Below are 23751 nucleotides of genomic sequence, written 5' to 3'. Positions count from 1 at the left end.
CGGTGTAGCGGTCTGGATGACGGTGTAGAGGTCTGGATGACGGTGTAGAGGTCTGGATGACGGTGTAGAGGTCTGGATAACGGTGTAGAGGTCTGGATAACGGTGTAGAGGTCTGGGTAACGGTGTAGAGGTCTGGGTAACGGTGTAGAGGTCTGGGTAACGGTGTAGAGGTCTGGATGACGGTGTAGAGGTCTGGATGACGGTGTAGAGGTCTGGATGACGGTGTAGAGGTCTGGATGACGGTGTAGAGGTCTGGATGACGGTGTAGAGGTCTGGATGACGGTGTAGAGGTCTGGGTGACGGTGTAGAGGTCTGGGTGACGGTGTAGAGGTCTGGGTGACGGTATAGAGGTCTGGGTGACGGTATAGAGGTCTGGGTGACGGTATAGAGGTCTGGGTGGCGGTGTGGGGGTCCGGGTAACGGTGTGGGGGTCCGGGTAACGGTGTAGAGGTCCGGATAAAGGTGTAGAGGTCCGGATAACGGTGTAGAGGTCTGTTAGTGGCCACAAGCAGAGTAATTGGGGCTGTTAAAAAATAAATGTAACTCTCACCTGCAGATCTAAAAGCACCTGTCCCATCAATAAAACACCCCCACATACCTGTACTACACCCCCACATACCTGCACTACACCCCCACATACCCATACTACACCCCCACATACCTATACTACACCCCCACATACCTGTACTACACCCCCACATACCTTCACTACACCCCCACATACCTGCACTACACCCCCACATACCTGCACTACACCCCCACGTACCTGCACTACACCCCTCATACCCGCACTACACCCCCACATACCCGCGCTACACCCCCACATACCCGCGCTACACCCCCACATACCTGCACTACACCCCACTTACCTGCACTACACCCCCACATACCTGCACTACACCCCCACATACCTGCACTACACCCCCACATACCCGCACTACACCCCCACATACCTGTACTACACCCCCACATACCTGTACTACACCCCCGCATACCTGTGCTACACCCCCGCATACCTGTGCTACACCCCCGCATACCTGTGCTACACCCCCGCATACCTGTGCTACACCCCCGCATACCTGTGCTACACCCCCGCATACCTGTGCTACACCCCCGCATACCTGCGCTACACCCCCGCATACCTGCACTACACTCCCGCATACCTATACTACACCCCCCTACACCCCCACATACCTGTACTACACCCCCACATACCTGTACTACACCCCCACATACCTGTACTACACCCCCACATACCTGTACTACACCCCCACATACCTGCACTGCACCTCAGCATACCCGTACTACACCCCCGCATACTCGTACTACACCCCCACATACTCTTACTACACCCCCACATACCCGCACTACACCCCCACATACCTGCACTACACTCCCGTATACCTGTACTACACCCCCGCATACCTGTACTACACCCCCACATACCTATACTACACCCCCGCATGCCTGCACTACACCCCCACATACCTGCACTACACCCCCACATACCTGCACTACAGCCCCACATACTTGCACTATACCCCCACATACCCGTGCTACACCCCACATACCCGTACTACACCCCCGCATACCTGTACTACACCCCCACTTACCCACACTACACCCCCATTAACTCATGTCATTTTTGTGGTGACATTGGCTAATGATGATATTATTAAATTAAGAAAATTAAAAACTTCCTGATGAATTATGGCCCTCATTCCGAGTTGATCGGTCGCAAGGCGAATTTAGCAGAGTTACACACGCTAAGCCGCCGCCTACTGGGAGTGAATCTTAGCTTCTTAAAATTGCGACCGATGTATTCGCAATATTGCGATTACTAACTACTTAGCAGTTTCTGAGTAGCTCCAGACTTACTCTGCCTGTGCGATCATTTCAGTGCTTGTCGTTCCTGGTTGACGTCACAAACACACCCAGCGTTCGCCCAGGCACTCCCACCGTTTCTCCGGCCACTCCTGCGTTTTTTCCGGAAACGGTAGCGTTTTCAGCCACACGCCCCTGAAACGCCGTGTTTCCGCCCAGTAACACCCATTTCCTGTCAATCACATTACGATCGCCGGAGCGAAGAAAAAGCCGTGAGTAAAAATACTTTCTTCATAGTAAAGTTACTTGGCGCAGTCGCAGTGCGAACTTTGCGCATGCGTACTAAGCGGATTTTCACTGCGATGCGATGAAAAAGAACGAGCGAACAACTCGGAATGAGGGCCTATGTCCCAGTGGTTCTGGACCAAGTCCCACAGTTCTTATGTTAAAATAGAGATTTTGCTGAACTATTCCCCTGCTCAGGGGCTGCGAGAATAAAGCCTGTGGGAAGACCGGGGGTGTAATGCCCGCTGCTCATTGGACAGCAGACACCGTGCGATCAGACGCATGAACCCCGGTTATCTGGTGCACATAGGCCCTATACAGTGAGTCTGACACGGTTACATGGCAGACCTGCCCCTTCCCTAGCATTATTCTACATATGGTATACATGGCATTGCTGCAGCCTATTGCGTGTACTGTATGTCCTTACCACAGACACTCCAGTCCTACCCACACCACCCTGATACAGACAGCGCAGCACCAAGGTAGCATTGCTAACCCCTGGGCCGCCGGGCCTCTGTAATAGTGCAATGTGCACTTGATTCCCAGTAACCACACCACATACAGAGTCTGGTGCTACAATGTCATACTCTGGATAATTATATAGTGCAGCAGGATTCTTATGGGAAGGGGGGGTTATCTCCCACCGCACACACAATGCAGCCTGACACATTGTTAGTGCACTGCGGGGGCTGCTATAACGTGACTGCGTCGTGATTGTGACACTGAGCGAGCGCTACCTGCGTCAAGCTGTCTTATTGTGTAATGTGATTGGGGGGTGCGGCAGGCAAGCACTACCTGACAAAGGCACAGAGAATAGGGCCTGCGGGGCCCGGGGCCCCGTCACTGCAGCACAAAGGGGCAGAAATAGTTCTGCTGTTATTATTACTCTTACAACTGATGCCAGAAACCATAACTCAGCCTCCTATAGTAGCTGCTGCTGACTATACTCACCACTGTGCCGCCTCTCCGCACGCCTGTCATTCACACCGTATTGTTACAGGGACTAGAATTGGGCTGGGAGGGGAAAGTGGACGGATCTGTTATCCTACCGTCTAATTAGCAAATCGCCGTCCTAAAGGGACTCGGTCATCAAACTTATATAAGAGCGGTCGCTGTTTTTGTGTTGTACATAAGTTTGGGCCCGCGGTCTCTCCTACTGTTATACTGCGGCATAGGGCTCATTCACATACACTGGCGTTTCTCTGCGCACTGGTTTCTAGTAAGCGCCTTTGAGTGGTTTGTATGTCGGTAGCTGCTGACTGGAGTGTTCCAAGTGGTTTATCTACAGAATGAGGCGTTTTACCCATAATGCATCACTATAGCGTAGAAAGAATGCTGACGCACTTCGTGTAAAGGCGTGAAGCACTCTGCAAGCACCTGCACCAGATAACGCGGCCTACTGAGAGCCCAACGCGTAAGAGCCCTGTACCCGTTCCCAGCCAGGTTGGGGGCCTGCGATTTCTCACTTTGCCGCAGTCAGTAGATACCTTTAAGCCGACTTAAAATGGCAAAAACATTTTTTAGAAAGTCACATTTTGAACTAAAGGTCCCCCCAAAAACCCCAATAGTTTAGGGAAAGAAAAGGATGAATTAATTGAAGCAGTTTTTCTCGCTGCGCTGGCGGCTGCTATAGTAACCTCTGTGACGGTTATTGCCCTATTGACGCACAATGGTGATTGGCTGATCTGAGCGATGGCAATTTGTGGTCACACTGAATAATGCTACAATGGACACATTGGCGCATATATCCCCCATTTACGTACATGGGTGATGTATTGCTGGAAACGTATGAAAACACTAAGTCGTTGCCTGGAGTAGGAAATTTGCCATAATGCACATTAATCAGCAACTGCGTATTCGTGGTGGCCTCATTCACAGTTGCGCGCTTAGTGGATGGCTTTTGCACATTTTTTTTTTTTTACCACCCACGCATGCGTCGCAACCTGTGCACGCAATGCTGAGAAACTACGCACAGTTTCAAATCATGCACATCTCCACCTGAGACAGAATGGGTGTAACTGGGCGCACACTTGGCATCGCTCATAGGCTGAGTAGTGCGAGGCGTCATGGCCGTGTAGGTGGACTTGTGAGCGATTCAGAGGTGAGCGTATGCAGAGATCTATCTGATTACTTGCACCAGGTAAAGAGTTGTTGCACGTCCGCGCTGATAGTGATGACAGCTGCTTTCACAATTGGCCGGGTGTCGGCAGTGAGATGTCTCTACAGTCAGTAGTTCCTAGTTAATTGATAGGCTGAATATTTCTGAGGGGAGGAGGGGGGATTAAAGGGCACTAGACACACCCCCAGGACAAATGGCCACACCCATATAACACGCCTTCTTTCACAGTCACGTAACTTTCATGTGTTCTGTACAACAATACTGTAAAATTGTGTGTGTTATTGATTTATGGAATCATATTTATGAATATTAATATTTAATATATCATATATGGTATTTAATATATGGATATATTTCAATTAATATGCATTTATCATATATATCTGCAAATATATTATGTCAGGCTTACAAACTAATTGGCTGATACATATATGCAGTCCTTATACATATGACTTATGAAGTTATTAAGTTAAGATTCCTTAAAGAGAGTTCAAGCTTGAATATTACCGCTCTTTTTATATGATTCTTTATTTACAGGCAGATCAAATCGTACAGAATAAGATATACACAGTAGTGATATATATACTAATTATAATTATATATGCTTCCTTCGTTACATAACATAAAACAACATGACATAAGTTTCACAAACAGTTTCAATTGCTAACATAAAATGTATACTTGCAAGTTAAAGATTGCCATCCCAAGAATCATTCCTTCTGCATGTTCTCCATGACTTCTCCTCCTGACTGACTTCCTTCCTTCTGTCCTTCTCCTCCTTCCTTCTCCCTCCTCTCCTTACTAACTCCTAACTACAAGTCTGGTCCTTTTATCTCATATTTTACCAATTCAAACTATCATATTCTCATAGTTTCCAATGGAATAGGTAATTATAGGTTTGTCAGATTCCAAGGTGTAATAAAACAAACATTGAACTGGGCTGTCGTGTCCTGTTCACGGAGGCATGGTGTCATAAAAGTGTGGTGTCCACACTGCCTTAAGCAAGTATAGTATTGTAAAATCTGGAATGTCTTTTCATCCAAAGTTCTGTTGTATTGACAAGTTTTCCTGGGGTCGGTTACACAATGTTTTATCAATGGATGTGATCTCTTTTCATAGTAGTTAATTTATACTCCCTAGCTTTTAACCTTCACTGGACAATAGACAAACCAGTAGATTCTGATCTACTGTAAGCACACCTGTGAATTCCAATGACCAACAGAGCTCTGTCACATACCTATTATCATTTATGGCCTAATACCTTTTCTCTACAATGACTCTTGATCTTACTGTAACCTCTCTGGCCTTATTTATGACTAGAGCAGAATAAACCTGTTCCCTACACTAATATACAGTATATCTATATAAACACATACACAAACCTAATTTCTTAAATCAGCTAAACATTACCTCATACATTCAAACTTATTTCATATCTATTCCTTACTATATATATCCAGTATACTGTCCACTATGGTAACATCGCCTATTTATAATGAATTATATTTTGATTCAGACAATATCCATTGCCCTAATATTATACTAAGTGCAGACAATTACCTATAAGGCAACAGTCGCCCCCTTGTGGCCATGAGAAATTCTTTTGATTGGCCACACATTAAACTAGCGTAATTGCTTCCAAATACATTTCAAAATATTCCTTCAAACATAACTTTCGTTGTAACCATAATATATACCATAAGTGTAATAATAATAACCATTATGATTTTAAAAATCTCTAAAAATTCTTAGCTTACCTAACCTTATTCTACTTTTTAACTAAAGCAGACAAAACTGAGGTTTTTATTCAGTATTCATGAGGAAAACTAATTTCTACAGACATTTGGAATACCATAGCCCAATTGTAGACCTTTTTTCTGTATCTGGATCAGTACGTTTGGACATTTTTGCTGTTCTTGTATGTAGCAATTTACTGGGATAAGACTGTCATCTGCGTGGTTTGCTTGCAATTGGAGATGCCTTGCGTTTGCATTATGGCCTTGCGTTTGCAACATTTGCACCATTACTAGAAGTAGAATTCTTCGTAGCAGCTGCTCCTTTGCTTGCCATTTCGCTGTTTGAGGCAGAGGGCTGTGTACGTCGAGTGCTGTGTCTTGAACATTCAGTACTTGTGACGACCCTCAGTAATAGTAATAGTCTTTATACAGTCTTTAGCAGTTCTGTTTCCTTTGCGTTTATCCAATGCCGCAGTTGTGACCAGTGTCCATATTGCTTTTGCACAAACAGGTTGTGATTTTGAATAGAACAGGCATATATGAAACAGTCTTTTTTTTTTTCTTTCTTTCTTTCTTTCCTTGCTTGTTAATAGTAGGTCTTAATTGTCTTCGGGCAATAGTACCACAAATGGCTGTGAGTAGTACACCTACTCTGTTCTGTATTTCCTCACTGGATAAATTACCATGCAGTCTTAAGTCTCCTTATTCTACCTTGAACCTATTTATACATCTCAATCTTAAATAACCCTATACCAGTTTAACCCATATAAAGGCGTTTTCTATCCTACCTATATTTTGACTAATAATTATTTAAAATGCTTTTGATGTGTATATAGTAACATCCTATCAATACAATAAATGAATACAATTTTGCTTCAAACAGATATTAAATATCATTTAGGAATGGCTTTGACTAAATCTAATTCCATCCAGTATTAGATATTTAATTACTTTTGAAGCTTTTACGAAGGAAGCATAGGTAGTATCTACTGTGTAATATAAAAAAAAACATAAAATATTTACAAGGTATATAATACAATGATATAATATATATATCAGATAAATGTTTACATATATGTGATTAAGGTATATGAAGGGATGAGACAGTTCTGTATAATCACAGTGATGAGATGTGCTGTACACTGTTTTGGGAGTGTACATGTAGTTTGAAAGACAAGTAATGATTACTTGTGATGAAAGGGTTAATGAAAACCTTCCCCTTTCTTGTGAAACTGGAAAACTCCTTGAGGATTTGTCCATATATCAGTCTTTAGGGATGCTATGTAGATTTTGCTGGATAGCAGCGATGAAAGGGTTAATGAAGACCTTTTCCCTTGTAAATTGGAGTCTTTTTGGAGTCTTGCACCATTCTGTATACAGGTTGCCAGGATTACTATGAATCAAACAAAAATACATACAATGAATATCACAGATATTTATACAGTGATTTAACATAGCTTGCTATGCATTCTGTCCTATCTGCTGCATGTTATCAGGTACAGAATTCACAAATGTGTCTTTAAAGATTGAAGAACAAACAAACAATTGTTTCTGGCCTGTGCCAATCTTTCCTGTCACATTGTGTGTCAATGACAGCACAATTGTCGCTGCAGATATGATGCTGGTTTAATTTGGAAACTGTGGCTGTTTGAACATCAAAGCAAACAATGGCTACATTGGATCTAACAAGTAAAGGAATGATACTACCGTATTCACTTGTGACCATACTCCCTTGTGATGCAGCCTGGTCCCAGACTGTCTTTAACCATAGCGTTTGCTGCTTGGTGTGGCTCCTTAGTTTGGAAGAATCTTGGAGCTTCTGAAAAAACCTACTTTTGTGGGGAGAGAAACTTGTTAAACTTTGCCAAATATGTATTGCAGGTCCCAGGGCTTTCTGTCTTTCCACACCTGTAATAAAATGGTTATGGCACCAGGGCATAAAAACATTTTCATCCTGGTGATCCTTTTTGTCATTGTTAATTGGTGTGTGGTTTGCAGAATGACACTCTGCATGTGGTCTCTCTGAGAGCATGCAAACATTTGCACCATCACTAGAAGTCTCTGAGTGCTCTGTGGGGGTTACATAAGTTTGGGAACTTTGTTTGTAAACATGCATTCCTGAATTAATTTCATGGATTTTCCCTTTAAACATGTTTCCAGGTGAATACATTTCAAGGTTTGCAACTCTGGTTGCCATGGGAGTTTTCACCATGGGGAACTTCCCCACCCCTGTGTGCACTGTACTGCTGCTATCAGTGTTTAAATCTGCTGACAATTCACCTTTGCCTAAGGGCATAACAAATTCTTCATTTACATTGGGAACTCTGAGAGTGTATTCAGCAGAATACTCATAATCTGAGTTACAATGATCTTCCCCCTTACTAGACACAGTATAGGGGACATCTCCTATTGCTGCTACCTCCTTTACATTAATGTGCTGTCTGATGATAGACACATCCGGCACATTGCTACTTTCTTCCTTTACCACAGAGGCTGTTCTGCTGGTGGTCTGTGTGACCATAGCAGACTCCATGCGCTGCACATTGATGCAGTCCTGCAACATGTAACTTTCCTTAATTTTAGGATCTTGACTGATTAAGTCATTTCTGACTCCTGTAGACTCTGTGTACAGAGTTTCACATACCTCAACACTATTCCTGTTTGGTGTTTCTATCTCAGCTTGCTTGCTGGATGTTATCTCTTCATCAGAGATCTTGACAATTTGATTACAAACTGTCAGGCTTTTCGCTTCTGCCCCAAACTTTTTCTGTTTATTTTTCTGTTTAAGGGACTTAAATAACGAATGCATTTTTGCATTAATGGTCAGGCACGCCTTACGAAGACGTGAACCTGATTCTTCTTTACATTTCTGTTTGGCTTCTAGAGCCGCAGTTCTGCGCATTTTTCTAAATGCTACAGAAAACTTTTGCATTTTTAACATTTCAATGCTAAATTTATATATTCTTTGTTTTTAGTACTGAAGGTATCCTCTCCTTAAGATTGACCGGTGTCTTAAGGTTAAACTCTAATACCTGGTACATTTATACATTTATTTGGAAATACTCTTTTCCACTGTGCACATTTTCTATTCTAGGCCTTTAAATTCTTTATTCTCATTTGTAACCTATTCCACTGTGATCTTGTATTTTGCCAGCAGGCTTATAGCCTTTGGTGCTGCTTCCTAATAGATATTATGTTAGTTAAAATAACGTATATTGCACTAACACATTTATCCTAGGTTATACAGAATACAAAATTGACATTACACAATGGTAATAAATTTTCATAGATACATCCCCACCGTGATTCTGCAGATTTGGTAGCCAGCTTATAGCATTTGCTACTCCTCATAAATATTATAAATCAGATAATCAGATTCAGTAATAACAAGTCCAATTCGTGGTCGCCAATATTGATTTATGGAATCATATTTATGAATATTAATATTTAATATATCATATATGGTATTTAATATATGGATATATTTCAATTAATATGCATTTATCATATATATCTGCAAATATATTATGTCAGGCTTACAAACTAATTGGCTGATACATATATGCAGTCCTTATACATATGACTTATGAAGTTATTAAGTTAAGATTCCTTAAAGAGAGTTCAAGCTTGAATATTACCGCTCTTTTTATATGATTCTTTATTTACAGGCAGATCAAATCGTACAGAATAAGATATACACAGTAGTGATATATATACTAATTATAATTATATATGCTTCCTTCGTTACATAACATAAAACAACATGACATAAGTTTCACAAACAGTTTCAATTGCTAACATAAAATGTATACTTGCAAGTTAAAGATTGCCATCCCAAGAATCATTCCTTCTGCATGTTCTCCATGACTTCTCCTCCTGACTGACTTCCTTCCTTCTGTCCTTCTCCTCCTTCCTTCTCCCTCCTCTCCTTACTAACTCCTAACTACAAGTCTGGTCCTTTTATCTCATATTTTACCAATTCAAACTATCATATTCTCATAGTTTCCAATGGAATAGGTAATTATAGGTTTGTCAGATTCCAAGGTGTAATAAAACAAACATTGAACTGGGCTGTCGTGTCCTGTTCACGGAGGCATGGTGTCATAAAAGTGTGGTGTCCACACTGCCTTAAGCAAGTATAGTATTGTAAAATCTGGAATGTCTTTTCATCCAAAGTTCTGTTGTATTGACAAGTTTTCCTGGGGTCGGTTACACAATGTTTTATCAATGGATGTGATCTCTTTTCATAGTAGTTAATTTATACTCCCTAGCTTTTAACCTTCACTGGACAATAGACAAACCAGTAGATTCTGATCTACTGTAAGCACACCTGTGAATTCCAATGACCAACAGAGCTCTGTCACATACCTATTATCATTTATGGCCTAATACCTTTTCTCTACAATGACTCTTGATCTTACTGTAACCTCTCTGGCCTTATTTATGACTAGAGCAGAATAAACCTGTTCCCTACACTAATATACAGTATATCTATATAAACACATACACAAACCTAATTTCTTAAATCAGCTAAACATTACCTCATACATTCAAACTTATTTCATATCTATTCCTTACTATATATATCCAGTATACTGTCCACTATGGTAACATCGCCTATTTATAATGAATTATATTTTGATTCAGACAATATCCATTGCCCTAATATTATACTAAGTGCAGACAATTACCTATAAGGCAACAGTGTGTATGTATGTATATATATATATATATACATACATACATACATACACACACACACACACACACACACACACACACACACACACACGGTATATATAGCGGCCCTTTCTCACCCGGATCTGTGCCCTATTGTTTGCACAGCAATTGCAGAATGCCCTGCAGCCTTAGCCTGTGACTTCGGGTGTTGTGTATTTCTGCAGCCAGTCGTTGTGCGTCTCCTAATTCCCAACCTGTGCACCGTGTAACCTTTGGAAGACTCATTAGCTGCTCGGTGAAGTCTGGGGAGAGCGTTGCTGGCCGGTCACCAGCTGTCGCTGCCTTATTTCCCTCTAGTAACAACACACGGAGATAGATTAGCCGCCGGGAGTCCTTGCGAATCCTTGACAAAAGTTTTCCCTTCTTCTGAAATGCGTCAGTCACTCCCGGCTCAGATTCACCTGCAAACTGACAGGCACAGAAACGCGTTGACCAGGGTTATATGTTTCAATTCTTTTATTATGTTGAGAAAAACTGAATCACACAATGCGTTTCTAGACCCCGGCATATACAGTATAATCTACCAATCACTTTATAATATGTTGTCTGAATTATGCAGCTCACAAGTAGATAGGTTAGAAACTAATGAATGCTTTATTTTTCATCAGAAAAGTTCACAATTATTCACCAGTGATCAGGGGGAATTGGGGTTTCCTTCTACAGCATGCACAGGCTCCTCTAGGGGGCAGAGTTGTTACAGCGATTATAGGGGCAGGTGACGCATCAGCTGGGCCAGAATCAGCCCCATAATGGGTGAACTCCCGCCCGCAAGGGGCTTATCTGGCTGTAGATGTCGTCTCGGGGGAGGGGGTCAGCTTACGACTGTAGGACGCCCTCTACAGCCAATTAGCTCCTGCGGCCGGGGGTTAATATTGAATAGACTGTACATCATGTATAATGGTGGTTTCTAGACCGGGGCAGACGGCGCAATAATGCGAGGGTCCAAGTGCCGGATTGCAGGCAGCACATGATAGTAACACAGCGCTCTTGTCGGGTGTTTCCATTCTGTCACCCGCACAGTCACTGGTCCCCCACAGTCCTCAGGAAATTCTCCGCTTCAAACCTTAACAAAGGTTGGCCCTGTGGTGGCCGCGTCCTCTGGCGGGCAGCTTGTGTCCACGGGGGGCAAGGCCGCTTTGATGTGTGGTAGCGGCTGCTTCTCCCACTCGCCCTGGAAAACAGAATATGACCCTGTCAGGGTGGTCCCAATACAGGGGGGGATCTCTGTATTCTCTATAACCCAATAGCTCCAAAATGGCCGCTGAGCGATGCAGGATGTATAGGACGGTAGTCAGGGGAACAGTGGTACAACGTGTGGACAGCCCTAAACCAATAATATCCCTAGATGGGGCCACAGTGAGTGTTACACTTGTCCATGGACCAGCGTTGGCCGATATCCTCTGGGAAAATGCGCATTTCGCTGTTTAGTAAAGACGGGCGCTCTTATATTACCGGTGACAGAGAGAGACTGAGGCAGCGGACGCCGGGCGGGGGGGATTTTCCTGATGAAATGCTGGTGAATTATTCATTCCTTTCCAATCTGATTTTTACAATTTGATAAATGAGCCCATTAATTCTTCATCTAGAAATGAAAGCGCAATAACTGTGTCGCTCTCTCACACGGCCGCTGCTGTTATTTATTATCTCCGGGTCGCAGCAGTGACAGAACCATCCTCTCTCCACACAGGAGGCGGCCATTTTGTGTGCTCAACTACGATGTCACCAGCTGGTGACATCACCTCTTTTGTGTCAACCTTTTGACCCTGTTGACATAAGCCCATGTTGACAATTACCTGTCGACCCTCTGGTGTGGGCCTATTGACTATCCATTTACTGTCCACCCTCCATCCGGACACCCAGCTATCTACGTGACTGAACCTGTCTGCTGGTTGTTTTATTAGCGGGTAACGTGTCTTCACATGCCCAGAAATTGCGTCTGCAACCAGAGAGGCGGTACGGGGGTGGGGAAAGCCTCACGCAGGACACGTATAGTGCACGCAACTGCAGACATATGATGGTGATAATGACCGGCGCTTGTGATTGGCTGTTTACAAATACTGCGCTCTCTGGACGGAAACATGCAACTTTTGCGCCTGTTTCACTGTTGGAACAATTTAGGCCCAAGAGCTTGTTCCTCAGGCGGGGGGAGGGGAAGGGGGATCTCTCTGTGCGCCCGGTATCCTTATAAACTATCATTGGTTAAATGCACTTAAACATTTAGTATTTTTTGTTTTACAAATGACTCCAGCTGAAATATTCTAATTCCGTATATAGAGACTTCTGCCTGAACGCCATCCTGCGCAGGTGTTATTTGAAGATCTATAAATGCGCTCAGCAGTGTGTGTATGTATGTATATATGTATGTATGTATGTATGTATATATATATATATATATATATATATATAATCTTTTGTAATTCATTGCAAAAAAAAAAAAAAACGAAACGAAAAACAAAACATTTTAACAAAGTACTATTCAGAAAATGATCTAGGAAAAAACATTTAAATTCGCACATGGTATGTAAGCCAGTGTCCCAGCTGTTCCTGCACCCTGAGTGCGCGGTGAGCAGTGAGGGCAGAACCGCCACGCACCATGCCGGTGATGAATTGCGCACCCTTCAGTGCCGGGCAGTCACTGGTGCAGACAGGTGCAGTGTTCAGCGTTCCGCGCCGGTTGTCACCTGCAATTTATTTGTCCTATTTATAGAAGGTAAAGGAGACGGTGTATGTGACTATGGCGGTGACACCGGAGAGTGCGGCATGAATCATGCGTTCCCCCACGGTTGTGATACAGAAGATTAAAAATATAGACAATGTCTGTCATTAGGTGAACAGGGTCAAAAAGTCGACTTTCAAAAAATATGTGGGTGATGTTTTGTGTTTTTGAACTCTTTACCCCAATTTGTTGAAATGCGTCCCCCCGCGGCTCGCTGCTTCTCTCGCCACCAGGTTACTAATGGTGATAGTGTGAGACATAGATAGTAAATGCAGCAAAAGTTGTAAAAATGTAGAAAAAAAAAGTGTCAACATTTTGATCCTGTCATCCTAATGCGTGTCGACCATTAGTGTTCGACTTACTCACTGTAGACCTTTTTAATGTGGATCTATAGACCGGATACCTCCCCCACACCTCTTAGATGGTAAGCTCCCTGGGCACAGCCACCTTCTGTAATTAGTACAATTATATAGGTAGTGCTGGCAGTATGGATCCGGGGACTGTCCTGCTCTCAGGAAACACTGCTCCCAGCCAGCAGGGGCGCTGGGAATGAGGCAGGGGAGCCGGAAAATCGGGAATGAGGGAGGGGCGCCGGGACTGAGGCAGGGGAGCTGGGAACGAGGCAGGGGCGCCGGGACTGAGGCAGGGGCGCCAGGAATGAGGCAGGGGCGCCAGGAATGAGGCAGGGGAGCCGGGAATGAGGCAGGTGTGCGGGGAATGAGGCAGGTGTGCGGGGAATGAGGCAGGGGCGCCGGGAATGAGGGAGGTGTGCAGGGAATGAGGCAGGGGCGCCGGGAATGAGGCAGGTGTGCGGGGAATGAGGCAGAGGCGCCGGGAATGAGGCAGAGGCGCCGGGAATGAGGCAGGTGTGCGGGGAATGAGGCAGGTGTGCGGTGAATGAGGCAGGGGCGCCGGGAATGAGGCAGGTGTGCGGTGAATGAGGCAGGGGCGCCGGGAATGAGGCAGGTGTGCGGGGAATGAGGCAGGGGCACCGGGAATGAGAGAGGTGTGCGGGGAATGAGGAAGGGGCGGTGGGACTGAGGCAGGGGTGCCGGGAATGAGATAGGGGCACTGGGAATGTGGCAGGGGCGCCGGGAATGAGGAATGTGCCAGGAATGAGGCAGGGGCACTGGGAATGAGGCAGGGGCGCCAGAGATGAGGCATGGTGCCGGAGTTGAGGCAGGGGTGCTGGGAATGAGGCAGAGGCACCTGGAATGAGGCAGGGACGCTGGGAATGAGGCAGGGGCGCTGGGAATGAGGCAGGGACGCTGGGAGTGAGGCAGGGGTGCCGGGAATGAGGATGTGCCGTGAATGAGGCAGGGGCGCCTGGAATGAGGCAGGGGCACTGGGAATGAGGCAGGCACGCTGGGAATGAGGCAGGGGCGCTGGGAATGAGGCAGGGGCGCTGGGAATGAGGCAGGGGCGCTGGAAATGAGGCAGGGGCGCTGGGAATGAGGAAGGTGGCCTGGGAAATGAGGCAGGGGCGCTGGAAATGAGGGAGGGGTGCTGGGAATGAGGCATGTGCGCTGGAAATGAGGCAGGTGTGCTGGGAATGAGGCAGGGGCGCTGGGAATGAGGCAGGTGGGCTGGGAATGAGGCAGGGGCGCTGGAAATGAGGCAGGTGCGCTGGGAATGAGGCAGGGGCGCTGGGAATGAGGCAGGTGGGCTGGGAATGAGGCAGGGGCGCTGGGAATGAGGCAGGTGGGCTGGGAATGAGGTAGGGGTGCTGGGAACGAGGCAGGTGGGCTGGGAATGAGGTAGGGGTGCTGGGAACGAGGCAGGGGCGCTGGGAGTCAGTCAGGCGTAGTAATTATGGGGCTGTCAGAGGTGGACGCCATAGCTCAGCCACTGCGTCTTTGTACACAGCGACTGTGGTAGAATATGCAAAAGCTGCAAGAGGAGTCTTGTGGTAAAAGACGGCAACTGCCGACAGCTGTGATCTGCTGCTGCGTCCGATCAGCTGCATGACCCTCAGGTTACTCAGAATGTCCGGTGAAATCGCGCTGCGCAGACCAGCCCTAGGACGCAGCCACTGGCTTCACCGCGTCTATGAAACAGGCGTGACACCCCTCATTTTCTGGCACGTTGCCGGTCGCCCCCCCCCCCCTTTCCCCCCACTGCGAGCGACATTGCAGTCCCAGACCCGCACTCCGTGCTCAGTGCGGTTTCTGCACGTGCGCATATCTAGAAACATTGGAGACGTGCGTATAGATTGCGTTCCCATAAATCTGTGCATTAGGCGCTGTGCGGAGCTCGGAGTGACAGCCGCCAGGGAGAAATGGTAGTGCCACAGCTGCCCCGGCTACGGTGAAGAAGCTGCGCGGTGGAAACAGCTCCCTGTAACCGTTCTGGACTCACATCCTCCCTATATATAATATCCAGTGTTATTCTGGGTCACTGGCTCAGCTGTACCCCAGCGGCGGGGCGAGCTAATCTCTCTATAGGGCTCTTTCTCTTTTACTTCTGCTCCGTGCAGCATGAAATCTGTCATTCAATTTCCCTGAAACACCTTCCCACAGAGCCGGGGGATATAATCACTTCTCTATTCTCCAGCAGCTCAGGAATTCCGCCCCCTCCGCAGCGCGCCAGAGAGAGAACTTGTGTTTATTTCCTCTCACTTGCCGCGTGGGTGAGAGGCGCATTAGTAGTGTTTATCCGAAAGAGATTACTTGTTCCTTCCCCGTGGGAAAACATATCACCCAGTGCGGAGTGAAAACAGAGCCGCGTTCACGAGCGAATGGGGGAGAGCGCCGTACAGGGCCACGCGGTGCACAGATCAGGGAATTACAGGTTTCCGTGCCTCACGGCCTAGAAAGCCGGGGCTCGGCCCTTCGACGTGCCATTGGTATTCTTCAGAGCACTTGTGAAGTGCGTAGGCCGCAGGTAGCGAGTAATGGCTGATGCAACCGCTGCATGACAAGGGGAATGAGTACCCTGAGCACAGCTACTGTAAACTGGGCAAATATGCAGGTGGAGCAGCCTTGGTTGTACTTCTGGGCCTCCATAGCTTATTTTTGTGCACCGCTTAAACTGCGGTCTGTGATGTGTGCAATACAGGTCGCTGCACCTGTGCGACTACAGAGAACAGCATTTGCGTTTAGTGACAGCGAGAGCAGTCGCCGGCGCGGTGTACGGAAGAGGCGCAGCGCAGAATGGAATCTAGGCCCCACGCGGCCTCCACTTCCCGGAGTTTGTAGAAGAACAGGGGGAGTGTTACAGACATAACGGGGCGATCACATTCCAAAATATGTGTGAAGTGCTGTACGGTGTGACACTACCATACAGGGGGCCTGAAATGGTTGGGGGGGAGGGGGGTTATTTTACTGGAATGGGGTCTGGGATTATTTTGCAGGTATAAATCTTGGGCGGTGCGGTAATGTCAGTAGTGTCTTTTCATTAGGGTGTATTCGCAGCAAATCGGTGGCCTCCTTTGTGCGCAGATGATGGCACGCTGGCGATATTGCGATATGGGATTTCCATTCCAAACAAAGTTCCCAGTTAAAAAAATGTGCCTCTACCCAGTGCCAGCGGGGTCACCTGTGCGGGTCACCTGTGCGGCTTTGCATGTAGCCCCAGAAAATCCAGAAGGCTTATTCTAGCGCGTCATTCATCACGCGGAGAGTGCGGATACTCACTGGATAGCGCAGGGCGGAGGATTTGTTGCAATGCATGGAGATTGGGGAATAGCCGTACAAGGCGTCCAGGACCTCGCTGCTGAAGGAATTCCATGGGACCTCGCCAAACTGCTCGGTGACAGCCGCCTGGGGACACGTGCAGACCTCGTCCCCGCTGAACCTGCGGGAGGGACAGTTGTTATACAGTACTTATAGTGCCACAATAGGGCGGCGTATGTATACCCCCACCCGGGGTCCTGTACTGAGGGGATGTATCTCTCCGTGCCGGGATGCAAAAGTCTAAACGGGTCTCTGCTTGTTACTCTAATGTAATACAGAAGAATGGCATCATATATTATATATACACGGTGAGGGCAAGTAACTTATATCTGGAGCACACAATGCTGCAATACGGGGGGGGGCACATACATGGATTATATCTGCATGCAGGGTAAATACTGGCTGCTTCTGCATGTAGGCCCTCATTCCGAGTTGTTCGCTCGGTAATTTTCTTCGCATCGCAGCGATTTTCCGCTAATTGCGCATGCGCAATGTCCGCAGTGCGACTGCGCCAAGTAAATTTGCTATGCAGTTAGGTATTTTACTCACGGCATTACGAGGTTTTTTCTTCGTTCTGGTGATCGTAATGTGATTGACAGGAAGTGGGTGTTTCTGGGCGGAAAACTGGCCGTTTTATGGGTGTGTGCGAAAAAACGCTGCCGTTTCTGGGAAAAACGCGGGAGTGGCTGGAGAAACGGGGGAGTGTCTGGGCGAACGCTGGGTGTGTTTGTGACGTCAAACCAAGAACGACAAGCTCTGAACTGATCGCAGATGCCGAGTAACTGTGGAGCTACTCAGAAACTGCACAGAAATTTCTATTCACAATTCTGCTAATCTTTCATTCGCAATTTTGATAAGCTAAGATTCACTCCCAGTAGGCGGCGGCTTAGCGTGTGCAATGCTGCTAAAAGCAGCTTGCGAGCGAACAACTCGGAATGAGGGCCGTAGCCCACACAGAATTCACATAACTGCTTTATTCTTACGCTGCGGCTCAGATCTGAGCTAGGACCGCGCTTGTCTATTGTCCCGGAGGCTGTGGGTGGTCTCGCTTACTGGGCTGGATGGGGGGATAATACAGGTAATGGCTGCTCCGTACGGATAAAAGGACCTAATTCAGACCTGATCGCTCACTAGGGTTTTATTTGCAGCGCTGCGATCAGATAGTCGCCACCTATAGGGGAGTGTATTTTCGCTTTGCAAGTGTGCGATCGCAAGTGCAGCCGAGCGGTACAAAAAAGTTTTGTCTGAGTAGCCCAGAACTTACTCAGCCGCTGCGATCACTTCAGCCTGTCCGGGGGCGGAATTGACGTCAGACACCCGCCCTGCAAACGCCTGGACACGCCTGTGTTTTTCCAACCACTCCCAGAAAACGGTCAGTTGCCACCCACAAACGCCCTCTTCCTGCCAGTCTCCTTACGATCGCCCGTGCGAATGGATTCATCACACAAACCCATCGCTGAGCGGCGATCCGCTTTGTACCTGTGCGACGCGTCTGCGCAATGCGGTGCATACACATGCACAGTTCTGACCTGATCGCAGCGCTGCAAAAAATGCTAGCGAGCGATCAGGTCTGAATTACCCCCAAAATGACACAATCACACACGTTTACCGTGGATCTGCAATCCGTGGCATTATAACACGACGGTGCAGGACCTAATGATGGCAGCACCTTGCCCCGCCCCCAAAGTGGCCGCCAGCTTCTCCTCTGCAGGCTCCTCCCAGACAGGAGACACTGAATGTTGGCAGGTACGGATAGGACACGCCCCTCCCAAATCTAACTCTCCATTCACATGTCACATCTTCCCCACCTGCAGCGCACCATGGTGTTACTCGGGTCTGGACTGAACTTCTGTTGTCATAGTAACCCCATATTTGTCCTCGGGTCTCCTTCTTACGTGTCACCCCCCCAACACCACCCCCCGGTCTCCCCTGCCGCCACCTCTGTCACTCACCTGTTCACCAGGTTGAAGTACTTTCTCAGGTATCCCGGATCCACGTGGCTCTTGCACAGCTCCAGCTCAGTACGGGGGTAATAGTGGATGTAGTTCACGCACATCTCATCCGTGATGCTGAATCCGCCCTGCAGACAACAGAGGGGCGACAGTGTGATTCCCAGAGCGCTGCGTTGGCGTTCATTGTGCTGGCACCCTGGGGTAACTGTTATCACCGCAGGGTTCTTCCCATAGTTACCCTGAGCCCCTTATTGCAGCCAGGGGACGCTACTACAGCTCTGACCTATCCGTGCTGTCTGTATCGTATCATGGGGGAGGGGATAGTCAGTGACATGTGGTTACCACGACAACCACAGTCACATGGAACACTGCCTCTCGGAATACTTGCTCTCTGTACTGTAAAATCCACTCTTACCTTCCACCCCTTTTCCTCCTCTGTCCGTGCCAACGCGTGTGTGTGTGTGTGTGTGTGTGTGTCCCCCATATTTTGCACACTCCAGAGATATTTTGAAAAGGAAGTACTCATTTGTACAAATACAGGTTTAAGGGGGTCATTCCGAGTAGATCGCATGTAGCAACTTTTTCCTGCTCGTGCGATCCACTAGACGCCGACTATGGGGGAGCGTATTTTAGCACAGCAGGGTGCGATCTATTGTGCAGCCCTGCTATGCTAAAAAAAAGTTTCCTGCAAAACAAGACCAGGGTCAGACCTACTTACCCTGTACGACGGATCCAGCGATGAAGGTCCCGGGATTGACGTCAGACATCCGCCCTCCAAACGCCTGGACACGCCTGTGTTCAGATCTCCACGCCCGGAAAACGGTGAGTAGATGCGCCTCGGAACACCTCCCCGCCGTCAATCTTCTTGCGATCGCTGCTGCGATCACTTTCAGCGCTGGCGTCGTCGCAACGAAGAACCGCTGCGTGAGAACGGGTCGGAATGACCCCCTAAGTACATTTGCTTTTTAAAGAAAAAAATATAAAACTTTGGATGTGGGATTGCCGCTTTAAGGTTACCTGCATCTTACTGACACATATTTCCTGTGTGTGTGTAACATTATCAGTCCGCAGAGGTCAGAGGTGGGAGGTAGCTCAGGGACGGCGACATAAAATCCTGTAACTCAGCAGTGCGCCAACGCTACGCCCGTGACGCCGCAATATGCAATCTCTTACCACTGTCACTCCGCTTCTGTCCTCCGTGTTGTATGAGCAGCTGGTTATCAGCTGATCCCCCTGTGAGTACAAGCAGAGAGAACACATTTAGGACCCCCTGGCAGAGATTAGGGCGTGCATACTGCTCAGTGACCCCATTCCCAGGCGCAGGATTTCAAGACTGGATCCTGGAAGCTTAGAACTAACGTTTTTCATGCATTTTATTTCTACACAACTTCCTGCAACTGTTCCTACATATCCATGGCTTAATTATGTGCCTTTCACTAAAGCCTTTATACTATCTGGCCAGAGCTATTTATTTTCAGTGCTCCTTGCTGAAGGTCACACGGAGGCGGATGGTAAGACGCATGTTAGATGCACCAGCCCAATACGTTCCAGGAAATAATATTCACGTTGGCAATTCTGAAGCTCAGGCTTGCGAACTATAACTCCCATCATCCTGGCCCGGACCTGCTGAGAATCCTGGGTCTTGGGATCTGTAGCTGGCGGAGGCCGCGTACCGCTGCACTTTCTTCTGCGTTAGTGTGGGGCCTATTCTCTAACCCCACCAACACTTACAGCCGCAGGAAACCATTGCCATTTAAAAACCAAAAACACAAATATGAGCAAATTGAGCGAAGTACATTTATTATGTATGGGAGCAATCTGACAGCGCCACCAAGTGGAAACGGCCAAGATGTGCGTGCTACGCTTACTGAGCACCACTAACGGAGCGGTACTCCAGACACAAGAGTGCCGACATTCGCCATCCAAATTCCTTGTTTTGGGTTTTGCTCCAGCCTGATGTCCCTGTAACCGTCAGTGATCGGACATAACAGGAGAACGCTAGAACGCACTGGCTGCTACGTGTGAAGCGTTTTCTTATAATGATATACCACCGTAGGGGCAGCGTCCTGTACCCGCGCCCGGTTATAGACCGCTCCCGGAGCGGCTCTCAGGAGTCAGATCTCTTTCAGCAGAATTACTTATACAGAGGTTAAGATCAGAAATTAGATTACGAAAGTTTTATGGGGTATTAGCATAGATCCAATACCTCCTCCTGAGTGTATGGTATTGAGACTGGGATGTGGTTACTGCACAGCGCTTCTCATACTCTCCTTATAGCTGGACTCAGACACCGCAGCCCCCCGCCACCTTATAATAAATACTAGGACCGCATAGCATAATCCTGTGTCTGGTGTACAGTGAGGAATAACCCTCATACTCATCAGTGTTTCTCTGGCCAGGCAGATGCACATGGAGGGGGGCAAGTTGCTTACATGACTGTAGAAATACACATGTGGGGGCAGTGATGGGGCAGCAGCTTACATGACTGGAGAAATGCACATGTGGGGGCAGTGATGGGGCAGCAGCTTACATGACTGCAGAAATGCACATGTGGGGGCAGTGATGCGGCAGCAGCTTACATGACTGGAGAAATGCACATGTGGGGGCAGTGATGCGGCAGCAGCTTACATGACTGGAGAAATGCACATGTGGGGGCAGTGATGGGGCAGCAGCTTACATGACTGGAGAAATGCACATGTGGGGGCAGTGATGGGGCAGCAGCTTACATGACTGCAGAAATGCACATGTGGGGGCAGTGATGCGGCAGCAGCTTACATGACTGCAGAAATGCACATGTGGGGGCAGTGATGCGGCAGCAGCTTACATGACTGGAGAAATGCACATGTGGGGGCAGTGATGGGGCAGCAGCTTACATGACTGCAGAAATGCACATGTGGGGGCAGTGATGCGGCAGCAGCTTACATGACTGTAGAAATACACATGGGGCAGTGATGTGACAGCAGCTTACATGACTGGAGAAATACACATGTGGGGGCAGTGATGCGACAGCAGCTTACATGACTGCAGAAATGCACATGTGGCAGTGATGCGGCAGCAGCTTACATGACTGCAGAAATGCACATGTGGGGGCAGTGATGCGACAGCAGCTTACATGACTGGAGAAATGCACATGTGGGGGCAGTGATGCGGCAGCAGCTTACATGACTGTAGAAATACACATGGGGCAGTGATGCGGCAGCAGCTTACATGACTGGAGAAATACACATGTGGGGGCAGTGATGCGACAGCAGCTTACATGACTGCAGAAATGCACATGTGGGGGCAGTGATGCGACAGCAGCTTACATGACTGGAGAAATGCACATGTGGTGGCAGTGATGGGGCAGCAGCTTACATGACTGTAGAAATACACATGGGGCAGTGATGCGACGGCAGCTTACATGACTGGAGAAATGCACATGGGGCAGTGATGCGACAGCAGCTTACATGACTGTAGAAATACACATGTGGGGGCAGTGATGCGGCAGCAGCTTACATGACTGTAGAAATACACATGGGGCAGTGATGCGATGGCAGCTTACATAACTGGAGAAATGCACATGGGGCAGTGATGCGACAGCAGCTTACATGACTGTAGAAATACACATGGGACAGTGATGCGACAGCAGCTTACATGACTGCAGAAATGCACATGTGGGGGCAGTGATGGGGCAGCAGCTTACATGACTGCAGAAATGCACATGTGGGGGCAGTGATGCGGCAGCAGATTACATGACTGTAGAAATACACATGGGGCAGTGATGCGACGGCAGCTTACATGACTGGAGAAATGCACATGGGGCAGTGATGCGACAGCAGCTTACATGACTGTAGAAATACACATGTGGGGGCAGTGATGCGGCAGCAGCTTACATGACTGTAGAAATACACATGGGGCAGTGATGCGATGGCAGCTTACATAACTGGAGAAATGCACATGGGGCAGTGATGCGACAGCAGCTTACATGACTGTAGAAATACACATGGGACAGTGATGCGACAGCAGCTTACATGACTGCAGAAATGCACATGTGGGGGCAGTGATGGGGCAGCAGCTTACATGACTGCAGAAATGCACATGTGGGGGCAGTGATGCGGCAGCAGCTTACATGACTGTAGAAATACACATGGGGCAGTGATGTGACAGCAGCTTACATGACTGGAGAAATACACATGTGGGGGCAGTGATGCGACAGCAGCTTACATGACTGCAGAAATGCACATGTGGCAGTGATGCGGCAGCAGCTTACATGACTGCAGAAATGCACATGTGGGGGCAGTGATGCGACAGCAGCTTACATGACTGGAGAAATGCACATGTGGGGGCAGTGATGCGGCAGCAGCTTACATGACTGTAGAAATACACATGGGGCAGTGATGCGGCAGCAGCTTACATGACTGGAGAAATACACATGTGGGGGCAGTGATGCGACAGCAGCTTACATGACTGCAGAAATGCACATGTGGGGGCAGTGATGCGACAGCAGCTTACATGACTGGAGAAATGCACATGTGGTGGCAGTGATGGGGCAGCAGCTTACATGACTGTAGAAATACACATGTGGGGGCAGTGATGCGGCAGCAGATTACATGACTGTAGAAATACACATGGGGCAGTGATGCGACGGCAGCTTACATGACTGGAGAAATGCACATGGGGCAGTGATGCGACAGCAGCTTACATGACTGTAGAAATGCACATGTGG

At 47.6% G+C, this 23751-nt stretch overlaps 1 protein-coding gene across 2 annotated transcripts in view; it reads right to left on the bottom strand.

The window, feature by feature from the left end:
* Positions 1-11275: 11275 nt before the first annotated feature.
* DBH (dopamine beta-hydroxylase) overlaps positions 11276-23751 on the bottom strand; it is a 67336-nt gene continuing 54860 nt past the window's right edge. For both annotated transcript variants that reach the window (XM_063935843.1, XM_063935842.1), the window contains 4 exons: positions 20220-20279; positions 19047-19174; positions 17056-17215; positions 11276-11875 (listed from right to left, as the gene is read on the bottom strand). In XM_063935843.1, coding sequence (XP_063791913.1) covers positions 11762-11875; positions 17056-17215; positions 19047-19174; positions 20220-20279 — 462 coding nt within the window. In that variant the 3' untranslated portion in view covers positions 11276-11761. The remainder of the gene's footprint in view (positions 11876-17055; positions 17216-19046; positions 19175-20219; positions 20280-23751) is intronic.

The sequence above is a fragment of the Pseudophryne corroboree genome, chromosome 8 (assembly GCF_028390025.1).
Source record: "Pseudophryne corroboree isolate aPseCor3 chromosome 8, aPseCor3.hap2, whole genome shotgun sequence".
NCBI classification, from domain to species: domain Eukaryota; kingdom Metazoa; phylum Chordata; class Amphibia; order Anura; family Myobatrachidae; genus Pseudophryne; species Pseudophryne corroboree.
The sequence above is the reverse complement of the archived record's forward strand: the minus strand, read 5'-3'. Positions and strand labels throughout refer to the sequence as shown.